The sequence below is a fragment of the Glossina fuscipes genome, unplaced genomic scaffold (assembly GCF_014805625.2).
Source record: "Glossina fuscipes isolate IAEA_lab_2018 unplaced genomic scaffold, Yale_Gfus_2 113, whole genome shotgun sequence".
NCBI lineage: Eukaryota > Metazoa > Arthropoda > Insecta > Diptera > Glossinidae > Glossina > Glossina fuscipes.
In genome coordinates this window covers 3,278,057-3,297,651 of record NW_023998456.1, presented here as the reverse complement: position 1 = coordinate 3,297,651, position 19,595 = coordinate 3,278,057, and the positions used below count along the sequence as shown (strand labels likewise).

Below are 19,595 nucleotides of genomic sequence, written 5' to 3'. Positions count from 1 at the left end.
CGAAAATTGCGATATTCTTTCATATTTACCTTTATTGAAAGCATATTCAGCAATCTTATAACATATTGCTAAAAACTCGATCTGAGCTACAATACACGTTCACGAATGCTTGTATGAAACCCTCCACACGTATATCGCATAAGTGAGGCCTTTTCCCGGTATCACAACGGCGGTGTATAACCAAATCGTTCGTTCGCATCTTAAAATAAAACCGGCACAATGAAACACTGTTGGTCAATCTCAAAGCTTTTTCAAAATGTCCTGGATACGCATTATGGTAAAATTAACATGGTGCTCCGCACTCATGCGAGAATTGAGCTTGAATTGAAAATTGGCGAGAGCACTAACAAACCCAATTTCTTCATGAAGCATCTTAAACGGAGACCAGATAGTAATGTGACATTCCGCGCGGACATTTGTTGATCAGAATTCAATTATATTGTGCATATTGTGTGTGCATCTCTAATCAATATTTCGTTTATCTTAGGGTTAATTAATCTTAATCCTTAAAATTGTAGCTAAATTCGTTATGTTTTTGTTTGGTAGATTAAGAAATCGCTTTTAAATTCTAGAAGCACATATATAAAGGCATATTTTGGGCAGTATCTTATGCCCATGCTTGAGTGTCAATTGGACAAATTTGGACTACGAAGGTGTTGCTTGATTAGCTTCATTCACTAGATAAATATTACAAAAGATTTATTGACTCATGCTGGTGAAATAACGATAGCGATAGAGATAAAGATGACGGCGAAAAACCAAAAATGCCGTTCAGATTTTCTCCGTATCGTCCAATGGACAAGGAATGATTATTGTCTTTGCGGAGGAGTACTTCATGTATTCGAGGTTGATATTTCCATGAAACGGACAACACCATCTTTGCGAAAATAAATGTAAGTTAGACCTTAAACTGTACACATTGCCCGACTATAAAATCATATTTGCTACAACTGTGTAACTATTTACAATATAAGTCAGCGTCAGCATTGTGCACAATCCGATAGGCTTTTAAGTAACAAATTCATATACTTTATGTTTATTAATAAATATGAGCGACTTCCGAGAGATGAGATAAAATTTTATTCGTCGCGAGATCCTTTGTGGAATGTTGCCAATATTGCCAGCATTTAAAAGAGGTAAACGTAAAGATTAAGCTAAGTATCCCAATTTTATTTTGCTTCCTTATAAGCATAAGTAAAATTTTTCATGTAAAAAGCTTCTCAGTTTTTTTTCAAAGGACGAAAAACCTCACAATTTGTTTCGTTTAAAAAGAGGAGTTTAAAAATATCGTTAAAAAATTCTGGATAATAATCACAGGCACGTTTACAATCCGGGGTCCAATTAATTTCTAAAATCTTCGGCCGCATTTTACGCTCTCCCCCGTCATCAGTGCTGTAGTCCTCAAGCATAATATCTGCAGCATACAAAGCTCTAGATTGTAAGCAAGATGCTATACCGCACGGCGGTGGAGATTTCGTAGCGCATTCTAATATTTCATACAACATTTGACAGATTTTATCTTCTTGTTTATACCAAGGATTTTCAGGATTTTGTTTTTGCCATAAGGGTAAGAAATCCTCACATCTTAGATGATGCAATTCAGCCTCAGTCTGATAGTTCATTACTGTAAAGTGTGTCTCATAGTCATCCAAGTGATCTAAAGAAAACGTTTTATTAGCAAACCGTAAATAGAAATTGCGATGAATGTAAGCCTCTAATGGTTTAACGGACTTCAACAATATCACATAACGTACATCGAATTTAACGAAAGCTTGGATATCGGAGCGATAGAATAGAACAGGCCGTTCGATGTATTTTTGAGCGATTTTAGGTCCCGTTTCAGACAAGCGTACAATTTGCGCCAAGTTATTGGTTACATGCATATCGAGACCTCGAGCCAAATTCCAGGGCTTCACAATCCAATGATTGTCCAGTCCACGAGCAGTTCGATTTTGAAAATAGGAAACGAATTCCGAAAGTTCCGTTTTCAAATTGTAAGTAGTTGGCAGCCAAATAGGATAAGTAGTTAAAGTTTCCGCATTATGATGTTCGACAGCCGCTCGTCGGGATATAATGCTTAACAAGTCTTTAATGCTTATCACATACTCGAACGGGAATTGATTGATAAATTTATTGGGCGTATTACAGGCTAAAGCAGCGAAATCTTTAAAATGTTCAGTTAACCATAAAATATCTGCTTGTTCTGCGCCGTCAACTAAAGCAAAGTAGGAAGATGTCAAATATTGCTTAACTACGCTGTATTCCGCGTAAACTTTTAAAGGTTCGTCGCGACTAATTAACGGATCTATGAGATTATCTTCGGATGGATGTGTTTCCGGAATATGACCTGAAGAGAAGTATTCGGCATTAGGTTCTGTCTGCACGAAACTAATGCCTTTCATATCCGTATAATGCCAGGGAAATAGTAAGGCTTGTCTTCTTTCAAGGGCATCTTTGCTTACATGTTCTACATAATCTCTGGTAATTAATTCTCCATATTCACAATCCTTAATTGGAAATAATAGACTGTATGTTTCTTGAGAATCTAAGTACAAAAAAGGCACTAAACGAAAATTTGGACTCTCAGCATGACAAACGGCTGAACCTACTTTATCCATTACATACCAAATAGGTTGCCTTACGTTGCTTATCGTATAAAAATTGCAATATTTCCATAAGCGCCTCATAACCTTATTCACCCGACAGTCATCGTCCTCGTTCAAATTAACACCGGAAATTTCACACATATGATTGAGTAAATTTTTATGTTGTAGCAATTGTTCACGAACGTTAGGCAAACGGAATGTCCAAGTGTGATCAATTAAAAATATAGCATCGCTATCTTCAGCCTTAAGACCATTTTCTTTTGTGACCAATAATGCATACTCCGGTCGAGTATTGCTATCATCATCATCCGTGATGTCACTGTCACTGTCATCATACTCGATTCGATTCAATTCAAACACCTCGCCGGCATCGAAATTGTTAGTAATTAACTTAACGTAGAGGGCTCTCCACAGATGCTTCGGAACCCCTGACGACTGCAACTGCGGGGTATGTAAAGACTCGAACCGACAAAAATCCTCCGTAATAATTTCCATTTTCTAGTTACATTGAAGGCAAAGCCGAAACCACTTACAAATATAGTGTTACCATATCGTATCGTTTAACCGGCAATAACAAAAAAGGGCGAAACGAGGACTTATTGGGCATTTCAGGCTACAAATAGCTAACACAATCACCCTTTGACAAATAAAAATATGGAAGGCAAGAAAAATGTAAACAAAACCAGTATATGAAAAATAACAGTAAGCAAACTAAAGAGCAAGGAATTAAAAAATGAATTAAAACGATATATCACAGCAAGCAAAAGAATTACTTGACCCTAACGGATAAAAAGAAAAGATATTGGACAAGGGCTGTCTGAGCTCTGAGCTGCAGTTGTAAACGGAGAAGATTATCAAAATAACTAGCGCTGCAAAAGATAACTTCGTACCTAAGCGTATTCACCGCTTATTATTATTATTATAAACTTAGCCAGAGAATAAATTCCAAGACTAAGGTCTTAAAGTACTAGCATTTAAGGTTTTCGGCTTTATTAAAAAGTCTACCGCACTTGAGATTTGAAACCCACGACCATTGAATTTGCTAGTCGAGACTCTTCCCTACTCGGCCACTCAGGCGGATATATTCACCGCTTAGTTCATGGTATTTTGTTTCGGAAACAAAATCATCTATGACGTAAAACTCTTACGTAAGTTGCACGGTATATCCAATTTATCAGAGGTTTCCTAGATATACTACAATGAAAAATTGTACTGACAGGATAATCTTTATTTATTAAATAGTAGGAAAATAAAGAAAACAATAAAGGAATCCTCATTTTTGACAAAGCAACTTTACAATCGTTAGCTCGCATTTTTAACAAGTGAGCCAATAAAGTCATGGGTATGCCAAGGCTTATTGGCCCTTCCTCTTTGCTTCAATAAAGATAAAAATTTTATTGACAGTGCAGTTTTTTAACATAGTTTGACCTGTTTTTAACATAGTTATCACCATCAATTGCGATATGATTTCAAAGAATACTTTTGCGCTTATTCTTCTTTCTTCTTTAGTTACTTGGATTTTGCAGACAATTTATTACAAAGCACTGCTATTGAAGAGGAAATTTATAAGACCGCACTGATGCGATTGCTTATCAACGGGAACAAAAAGACCGTAAGGTAAGTAAGTAAGTATGTTAGGGCTTCTGCTAATAACCAATGTAAAGTTTCTAGCTCGGTAAGGGCCTGTAAACGTTAAGACAGTCAAGCTACGATTTTGTTGTCAAGGCTCGTGTAACCCACTATATTCCAAAGATAATAAACTATATTGAGCGCATTAAAAAAAAAAGGGCTGGCTTATATAGGCGATGATAATTTATACGAAAGTGTAACGAAGTATGGAAAATTGCAAAATATCAGTTTAGATGAACAAGCTGCGAGGGGGCAGTTAGAACAGGGGTGTAGAAGGCGCGCAAAGTCGGACCAACTTTTCGTTCTCCCAAGGGCAAAGCTCGGCCTGCTTGGCGTATTGGGTGCAGCATTTTAGCTGATATGATCTTTGGAGATAACGTCCACATACTCAGGTATTGATTTGAGAATTCCCGCATCACGAAAATGAAGAATGTCGTATTTATCATGATATCTATTGGTTGCATATAGAGTTAATGGAGATGGCTAAAAATAATTTAAATAAATTCAAAGAATTCAGAACGGTTGCCCACTCGCACCTTGATAGCCACATTAGCAATTCGGTTTGTAAGTTCAAGCTATATCGAGTTTGGATGCTGCAGCGGCTGTTAGTAATTATGTGTCATTCTTGTGGGGTGCCTGCAATTTTTGAATATCTGAGTCCATTTAAATTTTGCGTTTTAATAAATTTCAAAACTAACTGATAGAATATATATTGAAATAACTGATAGCATAGTAGGAGAATGTTTTCGGATTCCTCAGGGTATATAATTTATCAGTACAACTAAGTATCCGCACAATTAACTCTATTGAAAGAATAATACGTTTTTGGTGGCTCTAAATCGAGTTAAAACACTTCTAAAATTAATGAAATAACTTTTCCTAGTTCTTAAAAAAGCACAAGCCCGTAGAAAAAATGAATTTCGCTTGAAATAAAATTGATAAAATTTAAAACTATTCAACGCTTATTTTCTCTTAAAGAATTGTTACATTAGTAATAATAAAGTGTTACAATTAATTTTATTTATTCTCCTCCTGTTTACATAAGCGGAAGTGCTATGCTACTAGTTTCTTAACCTTCCTCGACGTGGTAGTAAATCCAGAGTTTTGAATGTCGCTTCCTTAATCATTGTTGCTTTACAGAACAGTTTTCATGGCTCAGTTATATTACTTGTTTGTTTATTGTCTACATACCGGATATAATGGCTGCCGGATGACGAAGATATTAAATATTGGACCTGCAACTATTCAGTTGCCAGCCACGATTACTCATGTGGACATTTGCATTTTGGTAGATTGGAGAATTTTCAAGCATAAGAAGTCTACTTTTATATTTCTGGTTTTCCATACTTTTCGTTTCTAAGAGTTTCCAGATGTTTCAGGATATATGATGCTACTTCCTGCGAAGCTTTGGATGCGGTGGTGTCATCCCAGACGTATACGTAAACTTTTTCTCATGAATAATGATAAATTAATGACTTTGTGTAAGAGGTTTGGACAAGAAATTAATTTATTGATTTTGTTAGTCTGCAAAGTAATCCTACTACAATTGCAACGCTTCACTGACCATATTTAACGTATCATAATCTCTTCCTAGTATTAGCAAAAGCACTTCTATATTAGAAATTATCAAAATACCATCCTATACGTAAAGCAAATAAGACAACTAACTATATTCAACTATGGCCGAATCATATCTATCTTGAAAACAATAACAAAAAGGAAAAAATTTCAACACCACAATGTGGATGCTACTGCGTACAAGTACCGTATGTTCGTCTATAAAATGTACGTGGAAATTTTTATCCATTCTAATTATTCCATTACCGTGATTGTTAGCAGTGATCAGGCAGACCGTCGGCTAGGCCTAGGTCAATTCAGAATTTGAAAGTGATTGAAAATGTATACACTTATGAGACTTTTTGAACTTTCTTCTCAATGTTGTAACAAACGAACGATACATATGCACTCACGTTGTTTTACAATTGTTTATTGGTATGCAATTTTTAACCGTTTTTCCCAGAGAAGTGTAGCCTTTTTACGGCTTTTTATTTTTATTTTTTTCTTTTCTTTTAAATATTGTTTTTGAGTGAAATTCAGTTGCACTTTTTCATTCTTTTATTTAAAAACCATTAGCTGGTTTTCTATTCTTTAAAAGTGAAAAATGGCGTGTATTCAGAGAAGAGTTGCCTTCAAAATATATCACCACGGCGGCGCGTAAAGCCAAATGAAGAAGAAGAAGAACAAAATTATTCAATTAATTATAGTTTTCTATTAAAAGCTAAAATTTTCAGTGTTAAAATATTTTCGCAATCGGACATAGTCGAAATAATTTGGTATATAGATCATGGTATGAGCAAAAGTACTGCTCTTAAATTGTGGCAAAACCTTGTCATTGTGGAAACCCATAGTTAAAATGTACAAATTACGCTTCCAGTGTGCAATTGAAATAGCTGACTACGGCTGAGGCAGTGCTTTTTGTAAGTCGAACGAAAAATTAAAAGAATAATCAGGGGATATTTTTATGGTCGAGGGAATTTGTCATCGTGGTCGCGGGAAAATTTTTAAACATAGTCGAGGACATTTACAATTATTTAAAACAACTCTGTGCTCTCTCCATTCTCAACAAAAGAGTATATTTTTATAAATCTTGTAAAGGGAAAAACCAGATAACGGCTTTCAGCCGTTTTAATGAAAATTCAACTCAATGCAGTTCTATTAGTTTCAACATGGCTATTTCACAAGTACACCAAGAAGTTGTAAGAAATGAATAATTCTAAAACAAATTAAAAAAAAGCAATTAAGAAGGTTAAAAATTAGAAGAAATTTTTGAAACATTTACATAAAACCGAAATAAGGAAAAATCAAAAAAATTATAAAATTATACATTTTATTTTATTTGATAATAAAAGTTTTATAAGTTAAACAAGAAGAGAGTAACTTCAAGGAAAATAAGAGCATTATTTAGTGTGTTAAAATCTTCCTTAATTTTAACAAAGTTAAGTTCTAGTTTGAACAGTTTATTGACGGTAAGCGCATGTATTTCGTTTATTTACAATTTTATATATTTCATGTATTGACAAGGAGACCGATCTGAGATTCACATAGTTTCCCTGGGAATCTCTTTGGTGTATCTAGTTGCTAGCAATTTCAATCCTGATTGAACCAAGATTATAGCGAAAGTTGTATTATTATATTATATATTATATTATTAATTATATATTTATTGATAATAAAACATAAAGCTGTAATTTTGCAAAATTCTTATCTACTATCACTTGAACCACTTTCGTAACAAACATTTTACCATTTCATCAACCATTTGAACTTCCTCATACAAAAAAAATCTTAGGGATTTTAAATATATTAGTTGCGATTTGCTTTAAAATGAAAAGACAACGTAGAAATGTAAATATTTCAATGGTTGTCTTAATTTTTTTGAAAAGTGGACTTAGGGCACTTTCAAAATAAGCGGTAGGTACAAAAGGGCAAATATGAAGTCCATGAATTTTTTATTTATTATATAAACTTGTTGAAAAACAAATCCACAAAATTTCAGAGTGATCGTTCATTGCGGCTAGACGTATACTTTTTCTCACAAGTGACTTAAATTTCACATAAATCAGTTTTATTCCTTTTTGTTTTATTAGTTTATTTACATGGAAAGCCACCTCTTCCCCCAAGCCACTTCGCTGAACCCGACGACACTTCACAAAAAGTTGATCAAAATTTTATAGTGGCCGACGGAAAGCTGAAAGGCATTCAAGATTACAGAACAACTTCGGGAAGAAGGAGGAAATAGAAACCCTAATTTATAACCTAGAGAAGACGTAAACATTTGCTAAGGACAGTCTTAGACATTTCTACTACTTGCGCTGCTGTTCGTTAGCTGCTATCCGAGACATGTCGTTGTCTAGCAGTTCATCAAAGAAAAAACTGTTGCGGTTACGAAGCATTCTGTATGTGAATTTAATATTTTTTTTTCATTTATTTAAAATATACTTTAATTAAGAAAAAAGACTTTAAGGGTAAATTTATTCTTATTATTCTTTGCAAAGATTAAGAAAATATTGCAAATTTTTAAAAATTTCATTTAAATTTTTATTAAACTGAATAAATGAAAAAAAAAAAAAACAAATAACCAAAACGTTTCTATTCGGTACTCAAAAGGTTTATTTTTTACAAACCACGCGTTAGTGCATTAAAAGTAAAACAAAAATTGTAGAAGTAAATTTATGTAAAACACTACTGAGATGGGAGTAGCTGGATACGAGTGCCTGGTACTTTTGTTTATGTTTTTTTGAGGAGAAACGAAAAAACTTATGATTTAAAATTTTCCATTATTTTTTTCCTTTTCTTTTACAATTAAATTTAATTATATAGGAATTTCTTTAAGAAATTTTACATGTACAAATAGAGATTTTATTTAGGGGTCTGTTTGCTTTCTTTCCATATATTTGTAAGATTTTTGTTAACCGTGTTTTGTATTTTTTTTTTTTTTGGGGGAACATAATCTGAACAAATATAAGCCTCGATTCTTAGCTAAATGAGAGAGAAGGAAAGGGATAGAGATAGATAGGGTTGTAATAGTATGTGTCCTCTGCTTAAGCCACATAGTTATATTGATTTTGATTATCCTTATCACGTTCCATGTAGTCACGATCGATAAGAGATTCAATGCGTTTTTTAAGATCAGCGGGCTAAGAGGAAAAAGTATCGAATAATATTTTCTTAATACATAAGACTTTAATGTTAATTTTACCTTAACAGGAAATGTTAGCTGATTAAACAGTTCAGTTATGAGTAAATTGTGACTCAATGTTTTACGCATTTTCATAATTCGTACAATAGCAGCATCTATTTGATACTGTCGATCTTGGAAAACACGCTCCTCGGTAGCTTTCTGCTCTTCCGTCTATTGAAATAATAAAGAAAAATTTTCAATTTATTTTTCGTTATATTTTGGTATCCGCTGTCTTAAGTTGAAAGCATACAAATGTACATTTGGCCAGTTTTAAATTACTTTTAAGACATGTTAATAATGTCTCAGTCTATTTGTGAAGTTCGTAAAATCATAATTAATGATGCAGAAAACTGATATTTAATTTATATATCCTTTGCTCCTGCTTTAAGGGCGAACATGAAAACTGTTTCGCTCACAAACCACAAATGCTTGCGGATGTAAACAAAGGCTGCCCAGACCTTGTTACTTGCTTTATGCTCTGAAGCCTGTTTGCTTGTTCATCGTTTCGTTTGTCACTTTAGTCAAATTTTTAATAAATATTTAATGCATCATAAGCATATTGGTATGAAATCGAAGCCAAGTATTTGTCAAATTCACGAAAACTTTTTGCGTAACATTGACGCCTCGTTGCCATTTTGTAAGTGGTATGCATCCAAATTTCGTTATAAGAATACCGATTGCTGTTTTGTGTTGCTATACTTACAGTCTCTTTCATTTGTATTTGATTGATTTTAATGCGAAATAGTTTGTTGGTGAATTCATTATTATAATGGAATTGATCACCGTCTTCCACCTCTCTTCCTTTCGGTTCCTTCGATATAACGCGGGCACGCCCACAAGCTAGTGACTGCAGTGTACGACGCAATTCGCCATCCTTTGAAAATAAAAAAATTCTCCCGTGTTGTTAGAATTTTATATATTTTTTTAAATTTTACTTTCTTTCGTATACATTACCTCAATATTTGTTGCTGCAAGTATTTCTTCAAACGCCAAGTTATCTTTTTCATTAAATAATAAAAGGACTAAAGCTTGAAATAAAGAAACCAGCAATTCTTTTGGTCCCTGCAAGCAAATTTTTCTTGTGAAATATTAGAAAAATGCTATTAAATGGAAGAGGGAACTTACCCCATCGAAACGAGCTTTAAGCACACAATTACCCAACGTTGGTTGCCATTGCAGTTTGCGACCGCTATGTTTGGCCAAATAGAATTTATTGAAAACTTGTTGTGGTTTCACTAGTTGAGTTGGCATATTCACTTCCGTTAAGGGATATGTTGGCCAATAGCCCATTGTTAATATATTAACCGTTAAATCGATGCTAGTCACTTCGCCGTCCATATTCACAACGTATTGTTTAAAGGCTATATTAATGTCACGACTTAGTTCCATATCTTTAAACATTCCTTCTAATTTTGAAGTAAAACCACCCCCACATTCTTGCTTTAGTTTCGATAACATGCTCTTCTCGGCGTCTACAGAAGCGGATTTACCAACTAATAAACGTTTAGCCAAATCCTACGAAGAAAAAGACATTGAATCACGTCTTTGATATACGTCCGTTAAGCATTAAGGAATGAAATTACAATTATTGATTTAACTCGACCGACGAATGTGTGCAGACCACTGCACACTCGACTTCAGTTAAGATGACTAACGTAAACCTGATGCGTTCAAACGGAATGATAAAATTACTCCACTATACACTAGTGGTTATAACAAAAATGCAAATTAATAAGCAAATAAAATGGTTGTATATGCTCTTTGGCACATTTTGGACACCATAACCGACAAATTTATGAAAATTATAAAATTTCTTGCCAACAAAATGACGTAGTTTAGCATAGAACTCGTAAATGTAGGTCAAAATTTAGTATAAGTTATACTTTGTTGCCTATGAGCAAAGCGAACATAGCAAGAATACGATAAACGGATGGATCGGCTAGGCTAGGAACATATGCTTTTCTGGATGTTTCCTACGCAGCTTTCGAATTTTTGAAAAGAAAGAATAAATTTAGCACACGCATATATTGTTGAACGAACCTTTTTGTAGAATGCTTCGAACACATCTTTACCATGTATGAAGCGAAACAGTACCATAATTTTATCTAAAATCTGTTCCAATTCCTCTTCAGTTGCCTCCTTATTCCCAGCCCTTAATTTCATATCAACATATTTGGCTAAAAAGTGGAATTTGATCAGATAATTGACGACGGTATAGAAAGAAAAAAAAACATTTGAACTTACCAATCAGTTCGGCTGGTTTATTGGCTCGTTGGTTAATGAAAAATTCGAAAGCTTCTCGTAATGAATTAGTAAATTTTTCATTGTGCTCAAAGCAGGTGCGTACAATAACATCCATTTTATCTTTAAAATCTAAAAGATCTTGCACCATATTTTTATCTTTTTCAGGATCGATAACAATGGTGCGCCCCTTCTTTTTAATATAGCCATTAAAATTGCCACATAATTCTGCTGTGCCATTTTTAACACGATTTAACAGACTATATAGCAAAGTCAAATCACTCAGTCTATTCTCTTCTAAAAGTGTGTCCAAACCTTTTTGAAGAATTTGCGTTAAATGCTCGGCTATTAGTTCCTTTTCTACTGTATAGATGAGGGGATATCTTTAAAAGAAAAGAATAAAAAGGAAGTTATAGATATAGCTTTTATAACAAGTAAGTAAATGAAAGAACATACTTAGTGCTTGAATCCAAATAGTGTAGCAGACGTTGATTCTCTTCGTTTAAACGCTTCTCAACATGTTGTAAATATTCGGGTACATCGAGTTCCTGCATTTTACGTTGGCCTTCAGCTTGATACAATTGCCTTGTCGCTACAAGGAATTTATCCTCGAAAGCACTCACGTAAATCTGTAAATCACATAGCATCCGTATAAGACTTTTCAACAAAGCGCGATCAACAGCATCACCATTGCGCTCCTTCTCAATTAACATTAGAAGACCTTCGACAGTACGTTTTTGCACTAAACTATTCAAAGCTATATGGGTACGAAACAAATCCAGACCCATGTCCCTTTAACAAACAAAGCTGAATGTTTTTCTGTTCTGAAGGATCTTAATATGGCAAACTTACCATATTGAGTGAACTGTGGGATTTTGCAAAACATATGTGCGATCTAGATATAGAAATATGCTACGCATCATTATCATTTGCTGGCAATACGATAACCACCAATTATTAATTTTCTTTAAAAAAACCTACGCGCAATAGAAAAACGAATTATTTAAAGTGTTACCTTAGAAGCATAAAAATAACGTAGAACTTACCAATTTATCCATACTTCCACCAGTAAATGTTTCTACATTGCGTTTAACATGGGCCTCCGTAAGATCTTTTAGTTTCGTGTATAATTGAGCATCCATTTTATGACTGCACATATTCTCCACAGCCTGATACAGTTCCTCTAGTATGTATTTAATAGGTTTTGATAGTTGTATGGCCACAACAGCTTCTTCTAATTTTTGACAGGTGCTTTCCGAATAGTTTTCCGGCAGTGTTGGTTTGACTATAAGAACGAATTCAATAGATGTTAATATTTTTTTTATAAAATTTATATTAGTTACCCTTAAAATTTTTAATCACGATTTTTTTAACATCGCCCGGCTTAGTGGCATTTTGAGTGCCCATCTTATTAAAATGTGATGAGGTAGTTATAGACGAACGATGTTCATTCACATTTGAAGCTTCCAACATGGAGAAATTTGAACGACGCTCACCATTAGCATCGCTACCATTGCCGGCACCACCACCACTTTGCGTAAACTGATTGTTACTGTTGCTGGTATTATTAGTGGTAATACTACTGTTACTACTGGACCGTTGCATCGTATTATTGTTATTTTTATTGTTGGTGTTTTGTTGACCTAAAGCAGTGCGTCCTTTCGTTGCAGCAGCTGAGGTGGAAGGCCCGGTACTAAAATAATCAGCGTTTTTCCTAAAACGATTGTTAAAATTTTCAGTATCCGTTTGCTGGATTTCCGTAGCTGTTTCGTATTTATATTTTTTCGAGGAGCTCATAGTTCGAAGCCGCTTTCCGTGAGCAGCGCTGACAACGCTTTTGCCGTTTTCTATCCTCCGCGAAACACACAAAAACACACATGAACACCAACAACCATTCACATTAAGTTACAAGAAACAAAACCAACAGCCAAATCAAGAATCAAATATTGTGATAAACGTTAACAAAACAGATTTTTTATACAAATTCGTTTTAGCGATAATCACCTGCTCCTGTTTAGATACAATTAACGTAAAATCTTCTTATCACGATTATTGAAATAAAAATACAGTATATCTCCCGTACTTGTACACTACAGAAATTAGTAAGCAATTGTATAAAAAAAGAAGAAATTGCCAGTGTCTTTTGCTTTCTGTTCACCCAAAATTTCCGCTGGTATTAAAATAATAATGTCGTTGCGCGTGAAACACTTCTAGGGACAAGTTACAATTTAACTTTTATATTTTACAAAAAATTTTTTTGCATAATATTTAAGAGATTTTACCAATTCTACAATCTTTTGGACGTTTTTTAAATAAATTCTACTGATTTACTGCTGCCTTTGACTCTCCGTTTTGGCTGCGGGCAATGTTTTGCAAATTCTATTTTCAATGACATTTGTGGCCCATGTAAAAAAAGTGCAGGCAAGTTTAATTAAATAAGTGGAATATTACAAAGGCAAATTCAACACTTTTAACATATGTTTGCGCAAAAATAACAATCAGAAAAGGCAATGATTTTTCTTATAAATACAACTCTATTAGCCTTTTACTGCTGACGATTATATCTCTTTTGAATCTAACTTGCATTTGATAAAACATTGCTTCACTGAAAAAACAAGTCTGATTTGTTTCTATCGCGTCTAAGTTCCCAGAAAAATTGGCTTCAGTTGCAATTTGCGGAACACAAGCATTTCGTAACGAGATTTTCTTTCTCTTATCTAGATTGATCAATTAGTTATTAATTAATTATTAGTTATTATTAATTTTTAATATGAAATGCTTGAAGATAACTAACCGTAGAACATTTTAAGTAAGTCGAAGCCATATGCATGAAAAACAAGAATCCAACAAATAATTCGAAGTTAAAGCACAGAACGTGAAAATTCATAAAAAAGTCGTTAATCATTTCTATTAGATTGATAGATTTAACTAAAAGAACATTATAGCTTATTAACGAATTTTAATACTCGTCAATACCTTTTTGACGATATAAAGTAGCAAAGCCTTTCGTATGGCTTACCAACTTTTTTTTACTTAATTTAATAAATGAAGCTTCGTTTTTGCTTTATTGAGCTCGGGACGGAACTAAAGTTTTCATGAAAATATCTCGATCAAATTTTCCGAATATCACATAATTTTTCAAATCCAGATTGAATAAAACATTAAATCGTCTTTACAGGTCTTAATTTCTTAAAATGTTGATTCTTCAATTGTAGTACAAATTAAGTTCTACCAAATTCAGAAATTTTAAAGAAAAATTGTAATCAGATCTTACTGTATTTCAATAGTTATTGGAATGTTATGGTTGGCATTTAAATTTATATTGATGGCCACGTTTGAAAATAAACTATTGCAAACAATTAGCTGTAATGTTTCCGGCTGTGGTTGAAAACAAATTAAAAGAAAGCACACAACTTCATTGTCTTCAAAAAATAGAAAAAACTTTTACTTTATAGAAATATTTATTCATCATATGATTTGCAGTTTTAAAAATAAACACTGCCTTTACTCAGCTTCTCCGACTTTTTTCATTAACAAGTAATCCTAAGATCTTAAACACAATGATGCATTATTTAGCTTTTGGTGCCAAAAAAACCCAAGTGGTAAGCACAGCAGAGTCTTGTTACCATATTACTTGATAAGAAAAATATGGAAATTGAAATATGGAAACAAAAACACATAGTTTGGAAAGTCAAATTAAGAAAACAACTTAAATGTAAGACTTTTTTATTCAGCCCAGTAAATCATATGTACTTGATTGACTGACTTGCAAAACGAAAACATAAATGTAAACAATAAAGCAAAAAAGGAATGTGAACTCAAATCAAATTTTTGATTAATTATTGAAATAAAAGATGAAGAAAGGGAGTTTAAAAGAAGCAGCGTGGATGTGAACTTCACTGACACGATTAAACAAAACAAAATGATTATTTAAACACAATCAATTAATACAAAATACGCATGAATTAAATAAATAATTTCGACGTTTAAAACAAAGTAGCTCTCTTTATTCTTGTTTTGTTTGTTTGTGTACACTGTAACCATATGATTTGCGAATTGCCAAACAGTTTTCTAAATATTCGGCAAAGTAGAAAGTCGAGAAGTGCCATCTCGAAAATAGGAATAACGCATTATGTGAAACACACAGGCAGGTAATCACGTATGAAATTCACGTTTTCGTTTTCAATGCAAAAGTAAAATCTGGCTTGCAGTTACGCCCTGCATAAAAGATAGAAAAAATAGATTGCAACACAGAGTCCTTTTGTTATTGTTCTATAGAACTAGAAATTGGTTACAAACGCAAGAAAGATTTGCCGACGGCTTTTCATTTTAAAATTTGTGTTTCGCCGATGGCTTTGTGCTTTTTTGGTCTGTTATTTCACAGAGTTGAACCCTTCTGGTCTGTTATTTCACAGAGTTGAATCCCTCTGGTGTGTTAAGTTGCGCGTTTAACATAGCTGATTAGCGTTAACATTTAAGTTATTAAGTTGGGCTTTAACCATTTATATATATTATAAGCGACTCTGTGCTTTGCCTTTCAACAGGGAATTTAGCGAGGACTTTGTTTAAAAATTATGACGGTTTAATTCTAAGCTAACTTGTAAAATAAAAGAAATTAAGAAATTTTATAATCGCGAATTTATTTTCAAACATAGAAGTGTGCCTAAAGAATTTTCAAATTCAACTGGTACGAACTTAATTCAGCGGTTAATCTGAAAAAGACTTTGTAGAATCGAAAGGCAGTTTACGTTAGAATCTTAATATTTTGCTTACTAGCTTGTATCTAAAGGAATACGAAATTTTGTAACGTGGATTTTATTTTGTCGAAAATATTGAAAGTGCTTAGAGAAGTGATTTACCTGAATGCTCGTGTTGCTTCTTTTACTTAGGTGCTGGTAAGCCGAACAAAATAATTTCCTTTAGATTATATCTTACACATACACATGCAATAAATTTAACCAGAGAATAAATTCTTTTCTTTTAAAGCGCACTTGAGATTTGAAGCCACTCGGGCGGATAACTTGTAAAATTAAATAAGTTTAGTTGGCGTATTTTCCACAACACTATACATACATCTAGAGGAGATGATAGAAGAGCAAAAGCGACCAAACCAAGTAAGAAGAATCGGATCTCACACTGTAACAAGCGTTTACAAAGCCAAAGCATGTACAATTTCGAACTCTAAGTGCATATGAGCTATGCATGGCATGTACATAAGTGTATATATACGTAAAAAAACGAAATGACGTTGGATCTCGATTCGCTGTTTATATTAAAGCAATGGTGGCGTGGAAAACCGCTTTCTTGTATTACGTAAAGCTGATAGTATATTTAAAAGGGCACCTCACAATTTTATTTATTAAAGTACTGTTCAGTACTCTTCTTAAAAAATCGCAATTAAAGGAAATATGTTTTCTTTAAATGTAAATACTATAAAGAGCTCTGCATTATTTTTAGAACAACAAGAAGCCCTATTATCCCTAAAAACGCCATTGAACTTATTAGTACCGCTATAAAAAACGCAACTTGCATAAAAATATCCCATTTAAAATCAAAATGGTAAAGTGTTTCTGTATAAACTATCTAAATAATTAAAAGGCAACATAATTAGGCACTGACCAGTTTTTATGGCAGAACGGGCTTGTGTGTTCATATTGCATAGTTTGTCCTTGCGTTGTGATTGTATTGCCGTACAAGACAAGACGTTGGCGGCATGTTCACGACCATGTTTCATTAAACTTTCAGGATGATGCCAACTTTTAAGCAAATACTGACGTTGCCGTTGCCGTTACTTTGGCAAAACCGACAACAGAGATAATTTCTTTTTTATACCATCACGTGTATCATCAATATCTGCAAAAGTAAAATAAAAAATTAATCATTTCGTTATCTGCTTATAGGTTGTGATTAAAAATTATTAAAAATTATAACCTCAAAAATCAGATTCTTAGAGAATGGATGGTTTTCTTATGCTCCAATTTGGGTGATTTTTATTTTGGGTGATGATGCTTCTCTAGAAAATCTTATATTGTTCCAAGTTTGGAAGCTCGATCATCAGATTGAATTGTCTCGCACTATTCTTCTTGCTTTACTAGAGAATGTTCGTCCGTTAGTTACTATGATTTGTGTGATCTGCACAAACGACAACTGGTTGATGTCTCAGTAATATATTTATTTTTATTATATTTTTTAGAAATTTTCTCACTGAAAAACCTCAACTTGTTTGTCGCGAAAAAGTGCAAAGAATCAATAAATCGAACGCCTGTTACGTACAAGGCCCATATTTGAGCACTGGTTTTTCTAACTCTAAAATTGAACATTTTAATTCAAATACTCGCCAATCATACAAAAGCCTATGTTTTTAAAATACATTACATTACATTACATTAGAAATGGGATAAGGTATATGCATTAATAATTTTCCAAATGTGAAATGACTAAGGAAACAACAAACACAACTGAACCGAAAAGACAAGGCCTAAGACGACTCAGAAGTAAATCAATTTTCGCGGAAAATCGAATGAACAATTTAGAAGAGCAGGATAAAAATTCTGGAGCAGCTGCAAAAATTAGTTCATAGAGAGACGGAGTAAAAAAACGACCAAAAAAACAGCGTGCTAAAGCTAAATTTTCATTGCTGGAAAATGAAAATCTTATAAAAAAGCACTTAAAAATGTTATGTGACCTCTATCCTTACACAGGAACTGATTTCACTGATTTAACTCAGCATTTTAAAGCACAACATCCTGGCATGGAGTCGTACATTAAATGTTGTACGCGGAAACTTAATTGTCCTTCAGATATAATACAACATGTCCAACAGCATGAGGACCCGAATTGTTTTATGTACTTATTATTGCCTTTTTGAAGTTTTATCGATGGCAACTAAAACTGAATACATTTACAGGTGTGAAAAATGCGGTCGGACATTTTCTAATAAGTCTGGCCTTAAAGATCACCATTTACAATACCATGAACCCGAGAAGAACTTAAATTTTGCTTATGATATCTGCCCACGAAAATTTGCTAGACATAATTTATTACAGCATCACAAATCTAAACATGTTCCTAATTTTCAACGATTCTTTTTCTGCAATACATGTGAACCGCCCAAAGCGTAACTATTGCTCCCATATTGTTATTATTGCATTTTTTGACTCAGGGCATTGTTTTCCTTTAGCTTCGCCATATATACAATATATATTCTACAAATTCATATCAACTCATGCCATCGTAAAGCCCCAAATGTATGCCACGTATGCGCTAAAGCAATACGTAGCAATCAATCTTTTGAAAAACATGTACGTTCCCATTTCGAAGATAGCGGCCCTCGCATAAAATGTCCGCGAGAAGATTGCGATAGTTCGCTTAAAGATGATGAAAATTTAAAACAGCATTTAAGGCGTTTCAAAGTCTTGAATGTCCCAAATGTGGACGTTTTTGTAAAAGCAAACACTGTTTGAGTAATCACTTGAAAAAAACTCATTCCACGGAAGTGTTTACATGTGAAGAATGTCAAAAAGCGTTTAAAAGTGCCAAATCGTTAAAAGTAGCCCTTGATCTAAATCAAAATGAAAATAGATTTTCTAATGCTCGTATGTATTTTTTATTTCAAGAACACCGCGCATCACACACTGGCGAGTCCTTGTATAATTGTCAGTTTTGTTTACGAAGCTTTAATTCTAGTGCTAATATGTATTCGCATAAAAAGAAAAAGCATCCGATTGAATGGGAATCATTATGTCAACGTAATAAAGCGTCGCGATAAGAATTTGTTTATTAAGTACAACTTAAATAAAGAACATAAGCTGATGTTATAAATTTTGAATTTAGAGGCACTCAAATCTTTTGTTGAGTAATTTGGAAGTACATATTTCTCTCAGTGCAATTGTTTTAGTCGAAGTTACTTTGCACACACAGCGGCATAAATTGTTGTGTATGTTTAATTAAAACCCCAAAGCTTCCAACGTTGAATATAATCGACGAAGATGGCGTGAATCTAGAAATATGTAACATCATAGAGCAACATTTATGGTTGGTGTTTCCTCAGTTACTAGTATGAATGCATGAATGTTTGATATAAAATAGAGAATGTTTAATAGATGCGCCAATATATCAAATATTGTTCTTGCATGCAGGTTGATGGGGGAAATGGAACACATCGGTCAAAGAACACGGCCGCACTACAACATTGGTCTGTCGGCAGAATCCAGAATAAAAAAGTTCAAATTATTACATTGTGAAAATTTCAGTCTCAGTAGTTGAAGAAGTTGTGGTCTTGGGATTATTGACTCAGCTGAAAGAGGATCCTACCGGCTATATGGAATTAGACTTGAGCGCAGCTCGTTTCACGCTGGCTTTTTTTGCGAAGGTTGTTT

At 33.6% G+C, this 19,595-nt stretch overlaps 2 protein-coding genes and 1 pseudogene across 5 annotated transcripts; 1 reads left to right on the top strand and 2 right to left on the bottom strand.

Annotated features, from left to right (window-relative positions):
- Window positions 1-1,179: 1,179 nt before the first annotated feature.
- Window positions 1,180-3,119, bottom strand: LOC119639797 (tubulin--tyrosine ligase-like protein 12). The gene has a single exon (XM_038037474.1). It carries the CDS (start codon window positions 3,099-3,101, stop codon window positions 1,221-1,223), a length of 1,881 nt encoding a protein of 626 aa, XP_037893402.1. The 5' UTR covers window positions 3,102-3,119; the 3' UTR covers window positions 1,180-1,220.
- A 5,600-nt stretch (window positions 3,120-8,719) lies between these two features.
- Window positions 8,720-13,590, bottom strand: LOC119639796 (cullin-4A). 4 transcript variants are annotated; one of them, XM_038037469.1, is made up of 13 exons: window positions 13,500-13,590; window positions 13,222-13,427; window positions 12,561-13,064; window positions 12,264-12,502; window positions 12,070-12,194; window positions 11,674-12,009; window positions 11,221-11,600; window positions 11,017-11,153; window positions 10,102-10,491; window positions 9,931-10,038; window positions 9,680-9,850; window positions 8,995-9,147; window positions 8,837-8,932 (listed from the first exon to the last, which is right to left on the bottom strand). In XM_038037469.1, exons 3-13 carry the CDS (start codon window positions 13,012-13,014, stop codon window positions 8,837-8,839), a joined length of 2,589 nt encoding a protein of 862 aa, XP_037893397.1. In that variant the 5' UTR covers window positions 13,015-13,064; window positions 13,222-13,427; window positions 13,500-13,590. The 4 variants fall into 4 exon arrangements, with proteins under 4 accessions (XP_037893400.1, XP_037893397.1, XP_037893399.1 ...); XM_038037471.1 differs by having other exon boundaries at window positions 13,222-13,424; window positions 13,500-13,585; XM_038037473.1 differs by lacking the exon at window positions 13,500-13,590 and having other exon boundaries at window positions 12,561-12,931; window positions 13,222-13,493.
- Window positions 13,591-14,777: 1,187 nt separating this feature from the next.
- Window positions 14,778-19,029, top strand: LOC119639839 (annotated as a pseudogene).
- The last annotated feature ends 566 nt before the right edge of the window (window positions 19,030-19,595 follow it).